Here is a 19,146-nt window from a genome sequence, read left to right as displayed (position 1 = left end):
AATGGTTGAACTAATTTACACTGCCCCAAGAGTGTAAAAGCATTCCTATTTCTCCACATCCTCTCCAGTATCTGTTGTTTCCTGATTTTTTAATGATTGCCATTCTAACTGGCATGAGATGGTATCTCATTGTTGTTTTTATTTGCATTTCTCTGATAACCAGTGATGATGAGCTTTTTTTCATATGTTTGTTGGCCACATAAATGTTTTCTTTTGAGAAGTGCCTGTTCATATGCTTCACTCACTTTTTGATGAGGTTGTGTTTTTCTTGTAAATTTGTTTAAGTTCCTTGTAGGTTCCGGATATTAGCCCTTCGTCAGATGGATGGATTGCAAAAATTTTCTCCTATTCTGTAGGTTGCCTATTCACTCTGATGACAGGTTCTTTTGCTGTGCAGAAGCTCTTTAGTTTAATTAGATCCCATTTGTCAATATTGGCTTTGGTTTCCATTGCTTTTTGTGTTTTAGTCATGAAGTCTTTGTCCATGCCTATGTCCTGAATGGTATTGCCTAGCTTTTCTTTTAGGGTTTTATGGTTTTAGGTCTCACATTTAAGTCTTTAATCCATCTTGAGTTAATTTTTGTATAAAGTGTAAGGAAGACGTCCAGTTTCAGTTTTCTGCATATGGCTAGCCAGTTTTCCCAACACCACTTATTAAATAGGGAATCCTTTCCCTATTGCTTGTGTTTGTCAGGTTTGTCAAAGATCAGATGGTTGTAGATGTGTGGCATTATTTCTGAGGCCTCTGTTCTGTTACATTGGTCTATATATCTGTTTTGGTACAAGTACCATGCTGTTTTGGTTACTGTAGGCTTGTCGTATAGTTTGAAATCAGGTAGTGTGTTACCTCCAGCTTTGTTCTTTTTGCTTAGAATTGTCTTGGTTATACAGGCTCTTTTTTGGTTCCATATGAAATTTAAAGTAGTTTTTTCCAATTCTGTGAAGAAAGTCAAAGGTAGCTTGATGAGGATAGCATTGAATCTGTAAATTACTTTGGGCAGTATGGCCATTTTCACGATAGTGATTCTTCCTATCCATGAACATGGAATGTTTTTCCATTTGTTTGTGTCTTCTCTTATTTCCTTGAGCAGTGGTTTATAGTTCTCCTTGAAGAGGTCCTTCACATCCCTTATAATTTGTATTCCTAGGTATTTTATTCTTTTTGTAGCAATTGTGAATGGGAGTTCACTCATGATTTGGCTCTCTGTCTATTATTGGTGTATAGGAATGCTTGTGATTTTTGCACATTGGTTTTGTGTCCTGAGACTTTGCTGAAGTTGTTTATCAGCTTAAGGAGATTTTGGGCTGAGACAATGGGGTTTTCTAAATATGCAATCATGTCATCTGCAAACAGAGACAGTTTGACTTCCTCTCTTCCTATTTGAATACATTTTCTTTCTTTCTCTTGCCTGATTACCCTGGCCAGAACTTTCAATACTATGTTGAATAGGAGTGGTGAGAGAGGGCATCCTTGTCTTGTGCCAGTTTTCAAAGGGAATGCTTCCAGTTTTTGCCCATTCAGTATGATATTGGCTGTGGGTCTGTCATAAATAGCTCTTATTATTTTGATATATGTTCCTTCAATACCTAGTTTATTGAGGATTTTTAGCATGAAGGGGTGTTGAATTTTATCGAAGGCCTTTCTGCATCTATTGAGATAATCATATGATTTTTGTAGTTGGTTCTGTTTATGCGATGGATTACATTTATTGATTTGCATATGTTGAACCAGCCTTGCATCCCAAGGATGAAGCTGGCTTGATCGTGGTGGATAAGCTTTTTGACGTGCTGCTGGATTCAGTTTGCCAGTATTTTATTGAGGATTTTTGCATTGATGTTCGTCAGGGATATTGGCCTGGAATTTTTTGTTGCTGTGTCTCTGCCAGGTTTTGGTATCAGGATGATGCTGCCCTCATAAAATGAGTTGGGTGGAGTTCCTCTTTTTCTGTGGTTTAAAATAGTTCCAGAAGGAATGGTACTAGCTCCTCTTTGTACCTCTGGTAGAACTCAGCTGTGAATACATCTGGTCCTGGGCTTTTGTGGTTGGCAGGCTATTAATTACTGCCTCAATTTCAGAACTTGTTATTGGTCTATTCAGGGATTTGAGTTCTTCCTGGTTTAGCCCTGAAGTTTGAACTTCCTGGTGGCTTTGTTAACACTGTGAGGGGAAAACCACCTACTCAAGCTTCTGTTTTGGCAGACGCCCCTCCCCTCACCAAGCTCGAGCAACCCAGGTCGACTTCAGACTGTTGTGCTGGCAAGGAGAATTTCAAGCCAGTGGATCTTAGCTTGCTGGGCTCTGTGGAGGTGGGATCCGCTGAGCTAGACCACTTGGCTCCTTGGCTTCAGCCTCCTTTTCAGGGGATTGAACAGTTCTGTCTCTCTGGCATTCCAGGTGCCACTGGGGTATGAAAAAAGACCTCCTGCATCTAACTCGGTGTCTGCCCAAATGGCTGCCCAGTTTTGTGCTTGAAACCCAGGGCCCTGGTGGTGTAGGCACCCAAGGGAATGTCCTAGTCTGAGGGTTATGAAGACCATGGGAAAAGTGTAGTATCTGGGCCGGATAGCTCCGTTCCCCAAGGCACCATCCCTCATGGCTTCCCTTGGATAGGGGAGGGAGTTCTCCAACCCCTTGCACTTCCCGGGTGAGGCGGCACCCCATTCTGCTTTGGCTGTCCCTCCGTGGGCTGCACCCACTGTCTAACCGTCTCAATGAGGTAAGCCAGGTACCTCGGTTGGAAATGCAGAAATCACTCGCCTTCTGTGTTGATCTCGCTCAGAGTTGCAGACTGGAGCTGTTCCTATTCGGCCATCTTGCCGGCCACCACAACTGTAAATATTTATCAGACTTAATATCTGTGTTGATGTTAATGCTGGTTGGCTTTTCCTGAATTCCAAAAGGGAGGGGGGTATAAGGAGGCATGTCCGGAGCCCCCTTCCCTCACGGCCTGAACAAATTTTTCAGGTAAACTGGAATGCTCTTGGCCAAGAGGAGGGGTCATTCAGATGATTGACGGGCCTTAGAATTTTATTTTTGTTTTACACTCTGAAAGCCACTGCTTTACACTATGCCCCTCTGCACCTACAACATGTCCTATGGATGCTACTTTCATTCTATGGGAAATACTAAGAATAAAGGAACAAATTGAATGGCACCTTAAGGAAGTGATTTAAAATTGAGGCATTCTACAGTATAACTGGCCTGGTCTCTTCAAAAAGTCATGGAAAAAAAAAAAAACAAAACAGAAACAAAAACCAGGGAATCTATTCTAAATTAAAAGACACTGAAGAGCATAACAAATCTAATTGTGAATTTTGACTAGATTCTGGTTTGAAAAAGCACTGTAGAAACCTTCTTGGAACAATTGAGAAAATGTGAATATGGGTTTTTTGTTTGTTTGTTTGTTTGTTTTGAGAGAGGGTCTCGTTCTGTTGGAGTGCAGTGGTGTGATCTCGGCTCACTGCAACCTCCACCTCCTGGGTTCAAGCGATTCTCATACCTCAGCCTCCTGAGTATCTGAGATTACAGGTGCTCACCACCAAACCCAGCTAATTTTTGTATATTTTGGTAGAGATGGGGTTTTGTCATGTTGCCCAGGCTGGTCTCAAACTCCTGACCTCAGGTGATCCGCCCACCTAGCCCTCCCAAAGTGCTGGGATTACAGGTATGGGCCACCACGCCTGGCGAGTTATATTTTAAATAATATAAACAAACCAGTTTTTTTCTAAGGTGTGAGAGTGGCATTATGGTTAAACAGGAAAATGTCCTTATTTTTAAACTTTCAGTCTAAATTATTTAAAAGTGTGAAAGTTGCAGATACCAGGATGAAATCACTCTTGTCAGAATCAAACAAATTGGAGCCAGAAGGCAGTAAGGAGGAGAGCTCACGCTTGCATGTCTGATAAGACCTGTCTCAAGGGCATTCCAAAATAACCCCCGCAATACATTATTTTGTGTCCCGCACACAACTCATGTTTGTCATGACCTACATTTCTCATGTATGCACACATTTCTATGACCAGGTTTATCACTATACATTCTTTAGGACTCAACAATTCAGATAAGATCCTCTCAAAAGAACATTTGCCTAGTAACAGAATCTCCACCAATGAACTCGTAGCTTTGGGCCTCTGGAATCAATGAACTGTGCTTCCAAAAGGCTTATGTGAATTCTTTTTTTTTCTTTTCTTTTTTGAGATGGAATCTCCCTCTGTTGCCCAGGCTGCAGTGCAATGGCGTGATCTTGGCTCGCTGCAACCTCCACCTCCCAGGTGCAAGCGATTCTCCTGCCTCAGCCTCCCAAGTAGCTGGAATTACAGGTGCCATCACTGCACCCAGATAATTTTTGCATTTTTAGTAGAGACTGGGTTTTGCCATGTTGTCCAGGCTAGTCTCAAACTCCTGACCCCAAATAATCTGCCTGCCTCGGCCTCCCAAAGTGCTGGGATTACAGGCTTGAGCCACCACGCCTGGCCACTTTTTCCCAAATAAAAAGCTTCCTTCCCTTCCCTTCCTCTCTTGCACCTGTGGCTTGCCATAGCTGTGCATCCCGGGTTATAATTCTTTTTGCTTACTCCCACATAAATTCATTATCTTAAGAGATATTTTTCTCTGATGTCTTTTTTTAGGTTGACAGGAGTGAAATGTAATGATGTCTGCTGCTGAAACATTTTAATCCTTCGGCAATACATTGATTTTCCAATTTACACTGTAGTTGGAAATGCCAAATGCAGTGTAAGTCATTCATTTAGGAAGGACAGGTCTTCTGAGGAGACCTGTCCTTGTTTGTTTTTTTGTTTTTTAAGATGGAGTTTCACTCTTGTTGCCCAGGCTAGAGTGCAATGGCCCGGACTCGGCTCACTGCAACCTCTGCCTCCCAGGTTCAAGTGATTCTCCTGCCTCAGCTTCCTGAGTAGCTGGGATTACAGGCATGTGCCACCACGCCTGGCTAATTTTTGTATTTTTAGTAGAGATGGGGTTTCTTCATGTTGGTCAGTCTGGTCTTAAACTCCCGACCTCAGGTGATCTGCCCACCTCGGCCTCCCAAAGTGCTGGGATTACAGGTGTAAACCACCGCGCCTGGCCACCTGTCCTTAAATAAAGAGGCAAAGCGTCAGATATGGAGGGCGGTAAATATAGCAGAATATGAACACTTGTTGAATATATGTGGGCATATACCAATATTTATTTTAATATTCTTTAACTTTTTCTGTTAGAAAATTTTCACAATAAAAAGTTCAGGGAAGTCTTAATTTTGTCCTCATTCTTCTTTTTCTTTTCCTTTACCTTTTGCTCATTCTTGAATAATAATTGAGTTGGTTATAAAATTCTTGGTTGGCCATTACTTGTCCTCAGCATTTTAAAAACTTTTGATCACTGTTTTCTGACTTCCACGATTGTAGTTGGAGAGTCTGTTGTGAATCTGTGTTATTCTTTTGCAGGTCATCTGGGTTTTCTCTCCGACTGCTTTAAGATGGTTTTGCCTTTGGTGAAGACTTTCGTTGTTGTTGTTGTTGTTACGTGTCTTTTTTGTGTTTGGATTCATTTTGTCTGGTGCATCTAAGAATTCTTTGCCAATTCTGGTAATTGTCTGGTCAATCTAAGAATTTATTTATCAGTTTGGGAAAATTTCCAGACATTATCACTTTAAACATTACCTTCTGCTCAATTTCTATCTATAATTTGTTTTTCAGGAACTATTACTGAAGTTATATTGTACCTTCTCTTTCTAATGTCTCTCCTTTTCTCAATATCTAATTCATATCTTCTATTGCTTTCTTTATCCATGTAGCATTCTGGGTAATTTCTTCCAAACTATTTTTTAATTCAATTTCCCCTTTATTTCTAGATAATTGGTTTGGTTTTTTAAAAATGTATGTTGTCTCTTTGGCGAAGTGTCATGAAGAAAAGGATTTTACCTTTGCACCTTTTCTTATCCACCCTCTCTTCTTTCCTGGAATGGAGATGTGAGGCTTGGGGGTATACCAGCCACCTTGTAATCATAAAGCACACTAAGAGTAGCAGAACAAAAGACAGATATATCCTTGAACACTGACAACATTGTAGAACTTTATGCTAACCCTAGATACCCTATCTTTCTATTCTTTGCTGTCTGAGAAAACTAAACCCCTATTTTTTTTTTGCATTTCTGTTACAAATATGAAATTAAATTCCTACAAATGAAACATCCTGAAAATATTCAAGTTATACTTGCATATAATGACCCTGTATGTGAGTATAATCAAAATATTACCAGTGCTTATTTCTGGATGGTAGAATTGCAGATGATCTTTATTTCTTCTTCATGTTTTTTCTATATTATCAAAAATTATATAGACTTAATTGGTAAAATCATCCATGTTAGTGGTAATAAAAATAACAATGGCTTATTTATTGAGCCCTTTATACTGTGTTAGGTACTGGGATAGAGGCTTCAATGTATTATCTCGTTATTATCACAGCACCTCATTTAATTTCACATGCATGAGTGAGGATGAAAATTGCATACTTACTTTAACTGGACTAAAAGTATTATAAAGTTAGCAAATATATTAGAAATTATTCCATTATATAGATACTTAAGTTTATTGTAAATTGTAGTTGTTATTATTACAATCAAATTACCCAAAAGTTTGAGGAGTTTTAATTTCATTAAATATTTTTTTTTTTTACAAAATACCTGAAGGTACTCTCTGGGCAGGTTTTTGCTTAAATGGTGATTTGGGATCCCATGAAGCATCCACTTTTCCTCCGAATGCTATTGATTGAACGATATGAGCCTTTTTATGGTTAAAAATGGTAATCATTGATCTTCTTTCTTTTTCTGTAACTTCTGATAAATGCAAAAAGTAATGTTATTGCATAACATTATAAATAGGCAGAGTGATTCAAAATAGAACTGAACACTTTCAAGAATGTATTTATCTAAACTATGATATATGTGAACATCCTGTCAAAACTGTTTTGCAAAGGGGCTATCACAGTTATTTCCATAATCTTACAAGCACTCAATATACACCCCACATGTCACAAGACAGAGCTTAATCCTTCAATCTAATGCATCCCAAACACCCTTTAACACATCACCAAGGATGATTAAAATTTTAGCATGAAACATCCTTTCATTTCCTCAAGGCTATTAGGAGAGGTATAACCATAAGTTTCCGATGTATCCTATAGAAAGTGGTTACTCAGCAATAAACTATTAAGAATGTTCAAACCTGCAGAGACAGAAAGGTAAGTAGATAGATAATATAGCATTTGGGGGCAAAATAGGCCTCAAAAAACGTTAAGTGTAATATGCTGAGGTTGATTGTGTGTGTGTGTGCATGTGGCTTATAGAAATCTGACATGCTATCTTGAAGATGTATTCATAAAGAAGTCATCATTCACTGTATGTTTCTATATATATATATATATATTTACAGAATTTTAAAATCACAACTTTTAGAACTTAAATTGGCCTTATGAGATTTATTCCAATTCCCTCACTTTTGAGATAAGAAACTAAGGTGCCAGGAAGTAAACGATTTGGCATCCAACCTGTTAATGTCAAAACTAGGACCAGAAGGAATACTTTCCTCAGCTCAGTTAGAGGGCCTTTCTAATAAAGTAGTAAAGAGACATGAATTTCTAAATTAGGGCAAATTTTAGAGAGCAAGTCTTTCAAAAATAAATAATTGAAAAACTTCCATTTACAAAGACAATTATTCAAAGATATATTTTTTACAAAGACATATTTTCAAAGGTAGTCTTCGTTTTTAAACTGCTGAGCTATAAGACTACTTCTCAAATATTTCTTTGCAAGAAGGAAGGGTCCTTACGATTTCGGTCAAGCAGCTCCACTCCTGGAAGGTGGTAGATGATATATAAACGATACAGGTTATATTGGCACAAAGGATTTTGGTATAGACCTGCAAATGAAGAATCCAAAATAAAAATGTCAGATTTCAAAATCAGTTTCACTTATCACTTATAAAATACAAAAAAATTAAGAGATTCATATAAAACATAAGAACTTGTAAAGCTCTTCATATCAAGCAACAGACCCATTAAACCTTTACTTAGAGCATCAGTTAATTTTTCTATCTGTTAAATTCATTCATTCAACAAATATTTACCAAGTGGTTACTATCCACTAGGAACTGTGCTAAGGGCTATGATCAAATCATTGACCCAAGTCCGCAACAAATGAGGGAAATTTTTAGCATGTCCATAAATAAGTTAGTAAATGAAGAACTAGATATCAGCTCTATTGGAGTCTCTAGGCTACTTTTTATTAAAATATCACTTGGTACTCTTCTTTCAGTCTCCAAGTTCACAAGGGTGCATGCGTGAAGATAGGCAGAGACACAACACCCTGCTCTAATAGAACTTACTTCCTCCACACCATTGCTCATAATTCAGAATGTGTCAATAGTAGCTTCAGATCTCAGTAGGACCAGAGCTGAGCAGATGTGGCTCTTGCATCTTGTCTACCCCTGGCCAGGCACGTGCAGTTCTGAGATCCTGGTGTGCAGGTGCTAGGATGTGTGATAAACCACACTTCCTAATGCAGTGGTTGGAAGAAGGGGGCATGTGGATGCAGAAGCAGCCCTGGCACTTTTGACATCATATCCCTTGGGAATCAGCACATAGGTATGTTTTTAAACATCCTCAACTAGAAGTTGTGAGGGCTTTATTTTTTAAAAAAGATATTTTCCCTCTTCATCCTAGATGATAATAAACATATTTTTTCAATACAATGTGAAATAAAACTTTAATGATTTTCAGTTGGGCATTTTTTTTTTTGACAGAGTCTTGTTCTTGTTGCCAGGCTGGAGTGCAATGGCATGATCTTGGCTCACTGCAACCTCTGCCTCCCGGGTTCAAGCAATTCTCCTGCTTCAGCCTCCTGAGTAGCTGGGATTACAGGCGCCTGCCACCACGCTTGGCTAATTTTTGTATTTTTAGTAGAGACGGGGTTTCGCCATGTTGGCAAGGCTGGTCTCGAACTGCTGACCTTGTGATCCGCCCGCCTTGGCCTCCCAAAATACAGGCATGAGCCACCGCACCTGGCCAGTTATCTTTAGTTATTCGGATTCCACCTACCTACATGCAATTTCTAGGAAATTCTTCTGAAAATACACCTAATAAGGAGAACCACTAGATGGCAGTAGTAGAAAGAGCTCCAGCTACTGCACAACTACTTCACTCAACAAAATGAAGCTCACTTAATGTACATGTGAAATTTAAGAGTACTGTTGTAGACTATTCATAAAATACAGGTTTGATAAAGGCATGAAAATAATAAGCATTAGAAACTTGGAAAAAACTGATTAATATTTCTAAAGAGCAGTTTGTAACATAAAGAAGATTGGGGTAGGTGCATGCTTAAAATATAACAAGCTAGATAAAAGCTTTAAAAAAACAATCATCTGGATGTTTTCTCTGTAGTAATAAAGCATTCTGATATTTGTTGTATAAACACAACTTTTTCTGGCTAATAAAAGCGTTATATATAGCTATTCCCTGTGGAAAACGCGAGCTTTAGAGGGACATAAAGCAGGCAATGGAAGACACCTGGTACATAATAAACAAAAGTTACAGGAGTGAGGAAAGGGATACAGGAAAATGTAGAGCCAGGAGCCACAAAGAAATTTAAAAGAAAGGAAATATGTGTGTAATGGAGAAAATGAGAAGACAAATAAAACTTTTTTTTTCAAGATTTCTTAAATGACAGAAAATGGTCTGAATTTTATTCTTGAAAGAGAAGGATTTTAAAGTGGTAACAAATAATTATAACTGCAGGACAGGGAATAGAACAGATGTATATTAAACCACTAATAAGGACAGATTTTAAAAGAGCCATAGGGATCATGAATTGTAGTTCGAGCCAGAGAAAGTAAAGAAAAGGACCCTCTTCAAGGATATAAAAGCAAAACACAATTGTTTCTAATGAGAACTCAGAAGGAAGAAAAAGTCACAGATGCTTTAGTACAGAAGTCTGCTTTGTGGTTACTGTCTTGGGGAATCACATCTGACACCTCATAACCCTGTTATACATTATAGCATCTGGAAGTAGAGTCTGCCTTTACATATGACGTTAATGGAAAATGTACCAACATCTTTCAATGACGTTTTCTCTAGGTGTACCCTTCGTCTTCTCTTTCCCCTCTGAGGACATTACTATCCATTTCATTTCATTTCTTGGCTTTTTCTGCTAATCCTTGGTTAAGTAACTTCTATATGGAAATTTAAAAACTAGCTTCAGCTAAATAAAACACCAAACTTGGATTTACTACTGTTACATTACTTATTAACAACATATTGATACTAAAAGCTCTATGGAGTTGTGGTTGACCATTCATCTCATCCTAAAGTCAAAACTGAATGACACGAAATCAGAAAACTGAACTGTTAGCCCAGCCTCTGCTTAAATTAACTTTAAAAATTGAATTAAATAACTTGACAGGCATTTCATCATTATTATTCACTGTTTCCTAGCTCTTAAATTTTAGAAGAAGCAATCATATTTTTAACTCTATTTTTTCCTTCTATACTATTAAACATTTAACATTTTGGATTTATGAGTTTTGGATTGATGCTACTAAAATCAACATAAATTAAATGTCTAAGATGTGAAATCGGTTTCCTGTTTATGAATGTTCTGAAAGCCTTCTATGATGTATGGGCACATTCTTTCAGAAACCATGAAGAGAAATTGCTTACACTTTCACTTTCAATAGGTTAATACTATTTAATCCACCTTCCCTCTAGGCTACTTACAGAGTATACCTCAGTGGCGCCAGCACTGTCTTGCTTATCTTAATTTGAGATTCTGAGTCTAAGCAATTTGCATTTACCCAATGATATATTAAAATGTCTCTACTACCTTACCGCACAAGCTTGGCTTATAGGAGTCACGTGTATGAAGCTACTTATTATCGAGACAGAAGAGGAAAAAAAAAGACATCTAAATAATTGGCTCCAGTTATTTTTTTGTAAACTTTTAAAGCAGAATTTAAAATCATTATTTAAATGAACCCCAGTGTTTTTAAGGCTGCCTTCGAAGAAAGTTGATGTAATTAATAAGAGACCAACATCCCACAATTTTAATATATGGGAAAAAGAAAATGACATGGAGAAGTTAAAAGCCTATAGAGAACGGCCTGTGGAAGGAAGTTCAGCTGTCAATAATCAGATACGAGGATTGTGAGGCTCCGGGTCAAGGTTACTTAGTAAGGTCAGCATCTCCATTGTTAAACACCATCTTGTTTTAACTAAAAATCTGGTGGCCACCACACACCATGTGCTTTTTACTGAATATGGAAATCACCCCTGATTGTAAAAGGCAAACTACGATAAAGCAGAGGATCGAGAGAGGAGGGATCAGAATATCCTCTTTTTCACGACAAACAGTGGTGAAAAACACTGTTGGTTCTTTTTCTTTGGTGAATTGTTTTGTCTTTTGGGAGGGGTGGTCCCACCTGGAAGGGCATTATAGGAAAACAGGCTCAAAGGAAGGGATCCTGGAGATCCTAGTCCGTCCCCGTATCCCAGAATCCCTCTGCTCCCCTGGCTTTTTGCCATGGGCAGTGGATTGCAGCCACTGCTGAAGACAACGGCAGGCAATGTTTAAAGGCAATACCTGTGGAAACATGGAGACCCCCCTCTCGAAAGGAGGAACTCCCTGTTCCCGATGCTGATTCCTGGAAGCTCCGGTAGGAAGCAGGTCTTAACAATTATGGCATGCAGGAGTTTTAAGCATACTTTCCAAGAGTGGAGTTTAATAAAACAGAAAATTAGAAAGAAACGAGAAAACTGAGGGTTTAGAACAGGAGAGTGGATTAAGCATTTTGTTGCTGCGGCTTTTGGTGGTGGTGGTTTTTTTCCCTTAGTACTGGAAAGGGGGCAGGAGTTAATGAAAGCCATCAGCCACAAAGTGGGTCTTTGACACATGTGGATTCTGATTTAGAAAGAGTTTGGAGGAGGGAAGGGAAGAGGAAAACTGAGCTAGAAAGAGAGGGTGTGGAAAGGTAGACTGCCTAGAGAGAAGAGGTGGGGCCCCCTGACTCTGCCTGAAGACAGGAATTCCAGTTCCCAGGACCTCACACTCTGCAGCTGGTTTAGGCCTCCCTGAAGCTCTCAGCCATGCGTCTCCTAGGCAGTCCTTGGCAATTCTCCTCATAAATGCCAATGGAAGGTTCGATGCTGAGAATGGATTAGTGTTTTGCCCTTCAGGCTATTTTCTCACCCTCTGAAGAACTTGTAATTTAAGTGGAATAATAACAACACTTTATAATTTTATATGGATTTACAACTTAAAAAGACAAAAATGACCACATTTGAAAATACATAGAGTTCTCATTTTAGTTCATCAGCTAAAGCTAATCTGTGATTGCAAATGAGGCTCATAGAAACTTAATCTGAGGACATGACTGCACAAATAACGTTAGTTGTCTAATAAATACAAACTATTTTTCATACAATATCTTTAACCAAAATGGAACATGAGTTCAAAATGTGAATTTTTAGAAAATGCTTTTGGTTTTTTGTAATTGGACATAGCATTTTCTCCATTTCAAACAAATGACCCCACAACAAGATTCTCAACTGGAAAATTATAGTTATGTAACTTGAAATACGTCACTGTGATTTTAAGTAGTGGTCGTAAACTATTGTGACTGGTAATGATATGGACATTGTACTACCAGGCTGGTATTTAAAAACTAGAAAATTCCCACTCCTCATGCCTGGCACAATTCTACGCTCACATACACCCTTGACAAGTAGGGCATGGGCTGGATTTCAGGATCCATTCAGTCCTGGGCTGGGCACCTTTGTTTAGGGTATAACCTTATTTATTACTATGGGCATAACTCTGTTTATTACTGTGGGAGTAAGCTTGTTTACCACTCTCCAAATGTTGTTTTATAACAAGTTTCCTTAAATTATAGAGTTTTTAAAGTAGCAAATTAAATCATTTTGCATCAGACCCCTTCGACTCTAAGAAATATTTAGGCCGAGTGTTACTAATTTGTAAGCCCTATATAGGTATAGACTGGGTCTTTCTTGTTCAAATTTGAGTCCTATTATCTAGAATAGTGTCATGTAGTGAATGTGTGATAAACATTAATTAAATGAATGAATGAATAGATTATAAATATTTATTGAATGAATGAATAAATAAGTGATAAGTAAAACAAGGCATGAGTTTATGTTTCAACACTCCTTAGGAGTTTGGTTAAATCTCTGAGCTTTTCATTTCCATGATTAAAGGGAGTAATTCTAATCACATCATAGGATGCTGTAAAGATTTAAATGCGACTATAATAAATCATTTTTTTAACAGGAAAGACATTCAAACATATTACTATATGATTATTATTTAAAATATCGTTTTATTGAGTCTATTAGCAGAATTTCGAGACTGGATGCAATTTATTTCATTATCTGATTTACATAATCCACAATAAAACAATGTTTTTCTTTTTTTAGAATTTCAATTTTTGTTGTTGCTTCAAAATAACATTAATGGTGAGAAACGTTTTCTTAAAAAAAAAAAAAACAGAGTTATCTTAATGTTTGAAGCAACCCTGAGAGGTAGCTATCAGCCCATTTTATAGAAAAACAAAGGTAAGTGTTCTAGGTCTAGCGTAACTAGTCTTTTAATTATAGCAGCATTTTTCCGGCAGACAGGGGCCAGGTGTCTCAAATATGCAGGCCAGTTCTTTCACAGAAGATCCAAAAGCTGTAAAAAAAACTCCTGACAGCAGGCAGCCTTCTCACGTCTCCAAAATAAGCATAAAATTGCCATGAACTTGGTGTAATTTTGTGATTTTAATACTTGGGTTTAAAGAATCTAACTATAACAAATGAATCATTTTCCCTCAGTACAGTAGATATAACTGATAACACTAAAAATTTATGGAAACCTTAGTAACTCTCTGTACATTTATCTGATTAGGACCTTCACCATCAATACTAGTTTACAACTGTTCAAAACACTGTCTCAGGCAATTCTGAGAAATGAATAGAAAAGGAATTAAAAAATATATCTATTGCATTACATTATTATGAAGAGGTCTCTAAACTCTAAAGTCTGAAAATCTACTCATTGATCTGCAGGTCTTTTACCTTAGTACACCCAGAATCCTTTATCTTGTATTGTGGTTGTGTACATGTTTATTTACCCTTCAAGACCATAAGTTTATTGAGAGTAGGAGTTGTGTATTATTTATTTATTTTTGACTCATCTCACACTTCTTTCCAATAGGTTAGTTCCTTACTGGGTGTGATTCAATATATATGAATAAAGTTTGCTGGGCCTCCAGTTGAAAGCTTAAAAAGTCTTTTAGTTTTTTTTTTTTGGTATCAGCTTTATTAATATACTTCATGTATCACACTGTTCACCCAGCTTAAACATATGATTTGTGTGTTTGTGGTATATTCACAAAGTTATGCAACTTATCACCACAGTCAATTTTAGTATGTTTTATCACCCCCAAAATAACCCCACACCCTTTACTCTCTAGCTGTCACAACTCCCAATTCCTTGGCCGTTGGCAACACTCATCTATTTAAAAACAGTTACCTCTCGGTGTTGCTGTCCCTATAGATGTGCCTACTTGGACACTTACATAAATGGAATCATATGTGTTAAAACTTACTTTTGAGATAAAACCAAAAACAAATTTAAACATGTAAATCCTCTTGCTACTTTTGTCATTTTCATTAGCCATGTGATAGATAGCATTTCACAAACAAAAATTTTTCTATCTGTTGTTTTTTCAAAAGCATATCTTAAAAGACAATAAGATCTAGCCTTATTTTCAGGAATATCTAATTTTTTTTTTTTTCTGAGACAGGGTCTTGCTCTGTTGCCCAGGCTAGAGTCCAGTGGCACGATCTTGGTTCACTGCAACCTCTGCCTCCTGGGTTCAAGTGATCCTCCCGCCTCAGCCTCTCAAGTAGCTGGGATTACAGGCATGCGCCACCACGCCTGGCTAATTTCTGTATTTTTGGTAGAGGCAGGGTTTTCCCATGTTGCTCAGGCTGGTGTTGAACTCCTGGGCTCAAGTGATCCGCCCACCTCAGCCTGCCCAAGCACTGAGATTACAGGCGTGAGTCACAGTGCCCAGCCTAAATATCTTAATTATAAACATTGCCTCTCTAATTTTAAACTTGATAAATGGAAAAATGTCTTATGTTAATACTATTTTAATTTATGGCCATATAAAATTGCAAATTGTTACTTAGGATCTTCAGATTTAGCATTCCCTTTAATTCCTTCACTGTTGCATCAATGTTGGTTAGCTCATTGTGGTGTAGCAGGAGTATATGCAATGAAGGCAAATAATGCAGGCCTAAAAAAAACAGAATATTTTTACAAGATTTTACACATTTTTTTCAGTTTATTTTTTTATTGCAAATAAAAATAAACATTTTTAATGCTAATTAACATGCTAACTAAAAAGGAAAACATATGATAGCTGGTTAAAGAAGGACTATTAATAATATATTATAAATTATTATTAAGAATACAATAAGGCATAATTCATATAATTAATTGTGATGTGGGAATAAAGAGTAAATTTCTTTCCACTGTCATTGTTTTCCTTTTTTTTATTTTTATTTTTTGAGATGGAGTTTCACTCTTGTTGCCCAGGCTGGAGTGCAATGGCACAATCTCGGGTCACTGTAACCTCCGCCTCCTGGGTTCAAGGGATTCTCCTGCCTCAGCCTCCCAAGTAGCTGAGATTACAGGCGTCCACCACCATGCCCAGCTCATTTTTGTATTTTTAGTAGAGACGGGGGTTTCACCATGTTGGCCAGGCTGGTCTCAAACTCCCGACCTCAGGTGATCTGCCCGCCTAGGCCTCCCAAAGTGCTGGGATTACAGGCATGAGCCATCGCGCCTGGCCTGTTTTACTTTTTAAAATGTAGCAATGATTTTGTTTGTTTGATTGATTTTGGAGGGGTTATTTTCTTCTTTTTGTTTGGTTTTGGTTTTGGGTTTTTTCCTTGTCAATGCTACTTAGATTTATAATGCTAGTCAAGGGAAAAATTACTCATCTCCTCCAAATTGCATAGCTAAGTATTTTCTGTACATAACTGGAAGCCAAATATTCAAATCATTTTCATAGATTGTAAATTGTATATTTTCCCACATTTTTAACATAAATGAAAGTGGGATGTGCCTTTTGATAGCCATGTCGTAGCTTCATTGGCAAGATGTTCTTTCTTAGTGGTGCATGAAATCATGATGGGCCTTAAAATTTATGACATTTTGATTCTATGATATATGATATTAAAGAAAAGTGTTTTGTACTGTGCTTCTTTGTATTTCATGATCATGGTATGCCACATGCTTTTATAACTGGCTTGAAATGATCAGTTTTGAGAGTGTTTTGCATATAAAATTAATTCAGGGTCAAAGCAGGAATTTGGCTGGTAGAACATATAGCCAATAAAAAATTTTAAGACTATTTATAAAGTTTTTGTATTTATCAGTGCTCCCAACTATTGTTAAAATTTGCTTCCACATGCCTAGTTTATGTCTAAAATACCTGTTAAAATTATTTTACATTTTGAATAAGATATATGGCAATATTAAATTAGAAAAGTAATCTAATAGCACATTTCTTAATATCAAATGTACATTAAAACATTTAAAAAATACATTTCTTAATATATTTTCAACAGAAATGTTAAAACAGATTTTTGTATGTCATTAGCAATTACCATAGTTGAAAGTTATTACTTAATTGAAAATTTATTAAATCAACAGAGAATTTAAGACGTACCTTCTATCTCAAATATTGCATTGTTGTTTAGATATAGTTCTGTCAGACAATAGTTTCTAGTTAGAAATGTTATTCCATGGAGCTAAAAATGAGAGAGAACAATATACTTTCTCTAATAACTGTATATATTACATCAATATAAATAACCTGATATACATAAATAATATATATTTAATTATAATAGGACAATAAAAGTTTGACCTCTGCTATTCTTATTTGTGACCTTTTGGTCTGGCTGTAAGTTACATTTGGATTGTCTTTGAGGAGAATGTGATGAAAAGAATATTTTTATCTAACTTAAACCTCTCTTACCACATCTCAACCAAACTTGCTTGCTAGGCTTTCCAAACCTCTGTAACCTGGCCTAGCCCTTTTGCGCTGACAATATTTCTTCTACTTCTGCTCCATACAGTCTCACTGGATCCAGCACCACATATCCACCACCTAATATTATCATGTGCCAAGGGCTCTCCCCTTAGATTATGCCGAGGCCATTTCTGCATCTGTAGGAGTCATGATTTCCCTTTGCCTGTATGTCTTTTCTTCTTGGTACACTCAAAATTATTTTTAAGGATTAGCTGTAGGCCAGCAAGGCATACTAAACCGTGCGTGGGTGGCCTGCCGCAGTACGTTTTCACTTGCAGAAATCTGTTGAAACCAAGGGTTGAACTCCTTGTATCTTACTACTTACTGTCTTTTTGCCTTGTTGACCCACTTTTTGTTTCTCTAAACTTCTACCTGCTTCAGCACTTTGAGTCAGATTTCCTGGACTCTTTCTTTATGGCCTCATGTATAACCATCTCCTCTTCTCTAGTCCTCTGCCCTTCTAGTAAACAGATCTCAGTTTAGCCATGGGCTCTGCAATCTGAATACACACAGGAGGCAGCTCTGCCAGATCAGGCCCAGTGCTAACAGCTCAACCAGTCATCATCTGCAAGTAGAGGGCAAGGCACAGTATAATCCTGTTCATCATTCAGAGTTCATCCTTTTTCACAGAGCCTTTCCTGACAACTCCTATGCTCGTGAACCTCCATTTTCTTGACCATCCCAAATGCTTACTTTGACTTGTACAGTTAATCACTTGAACACTAGAGTTTTGGGTGTTCCTTAAGGAAAGGAACCATGTTTCCTCAGCACCTTATCCTTTCTACCTCCCTACTCTCCTAACAATATAGTGAAGAAGTCGCATCTTACTTTTAAGGTTAGAATCAAAATTCCATGTGAATGGAAATAATAAAAAGTACTTTCTCGAATTTCCTCAAATGAACCATTAGGTACTGTATACATAATATGGGGTATTCAATGCTAAACTGTATGTCAGAAATCATTCTGGTACCCTGTAAGGAGAACGCCTATTGTTTTTTTTAATATTGACACTATAACATCCATCAAATTTAAAAGGTGTATTTGCATTGTGAAGTTGAGACATGGTAGAGCCATAGAGGAGGAGCAGTTATGTTCTAATAACTGCAGATAAGTTAAATGTAAGAACAATACCTTTACTATTTAACACAGGATCTAGCAGGGAAAAGATTCTCATGAGCGAGTTATTGATCAAGTATTTAGTACTTTATGTATACAAGAATATATGTTCCTGACTGTAAATTCTTTTTTTGTGTGTTTTCTAAAGCTTATCATAGGAACTATTAATTTTTTTTTTTTTGAGATGGAGTCTCTGTCACCCAGGCTGGAGTGCAGTGGCACGATCTCAGCTCACTGCAGCCTCTGCCTCCTGGGTTCTAGGTTCAAGTGATTCTCCCACCTCAGCCTCCCAAGTAGCTGGGACTACAGGCACATGCTGCCATACCCAGCTAATTTTTTATTTTTAGTAGAGATGGGGTTTCACTATGTTGGCCACGCTGGTCTTAAACTCCTGACCTCAGCTGATCCACCCGCCTCGGCCTCCCGAATTGCTGGGATTATAGGCGTGAGCCACCATGTCCGGCCAGGAACTATTATTATTAGTTAAATAAAAATATTTTGCTCATTGATGAACAGATTCAGAAAAAGGATCCCAACCCATCTGACTTAGTGAGGATTTATTGGACACTTTATTCATGCCCCTCTCAAATCTCAGAAAAGCCTTTTTAGATTTGTATTCGAAGTTTGAAAATTAACTTCTTTGATGAATTTTCTTTACTTTGTTTTTATATTGGCAACATTCACAAATTATGAAGCTATAAAAGGCATATCATGTGCTGTTCATCTGATCGTTCACAGACTCATCTCCACCAAATTATGCCAGCACTCCTCCTGGAAGACCGTTAGTAATTTCACCAAATGTTTTGTTATGTCCTGAGAGAAGCCGTGTTTCCCCAAGATAGGAGAAACCGTTCAAAGCCAGAAGGTGAGTGTCCC

The 19,146-nt window shown here is 37.5% G+C and overlaps 2 protein-coding genes across 2 annotated transcripts in view; one reads left to right on the top strand and one right to left on the bottom strand.

Annotated features, from left to right (window-relative positions):
- The window catches only part of SOSTDC1 (sclerostin domain containing 1), a 112,877-nt gene that overhangs the window by 1,899 nt on the left and 91,832 nt on the right, over window positions 1–19,146 (top strand). The gene's annotated exons all lie outside the window — the stretch shown is intronic.
- Window positions 1–19,146, bottom strand: part of LRRC72 (leucine rich repeat containing 72) — a 62,350-nt gene that overhangs the window by 11,436 nt on the left and 31,768 nt on the right. The window contains exons 4-7 of the mRNA XM_003825012.4: window positions 16,789–16,870; window positions 15,238–15,348; window positions 7,825–7,914; window positions 6,681–6,833 (exon numbers count right to left, since the gene is read on the bottom strand). Coding sequence (XP_003825060.1) covers window positions 6,681–6,833; window positions 7,825–7,914; window positions 15,238–15,348; window positions 16,789–16,870 — 436 coding nt within the window. The remainder of the gene's footprint in view (window positions 1–6,680; window positions 6,834–7,824; window positions 7,915–15,237; window positions 15,349–16,788; window positions 16,871–19,146) is intronic.

This window comes from Pan paniscus, chromosome 6 (assembly GCF_029289425.2).
Source record: "Pan paniscus chromosome 6, NHGRI_mPanPan1-v2.0_pri, whole genome shotgun sequence".
Classification (NCBI taxonomy): domain Eukaryota; kingdom Metazoa; phylum Chordata; class Mammalia; order Primates; family Hominidae; genus Pan; species Pan paniscus.
This window is presented reverse-complemented; position numbering and strand designations above follow the sequence as displayed.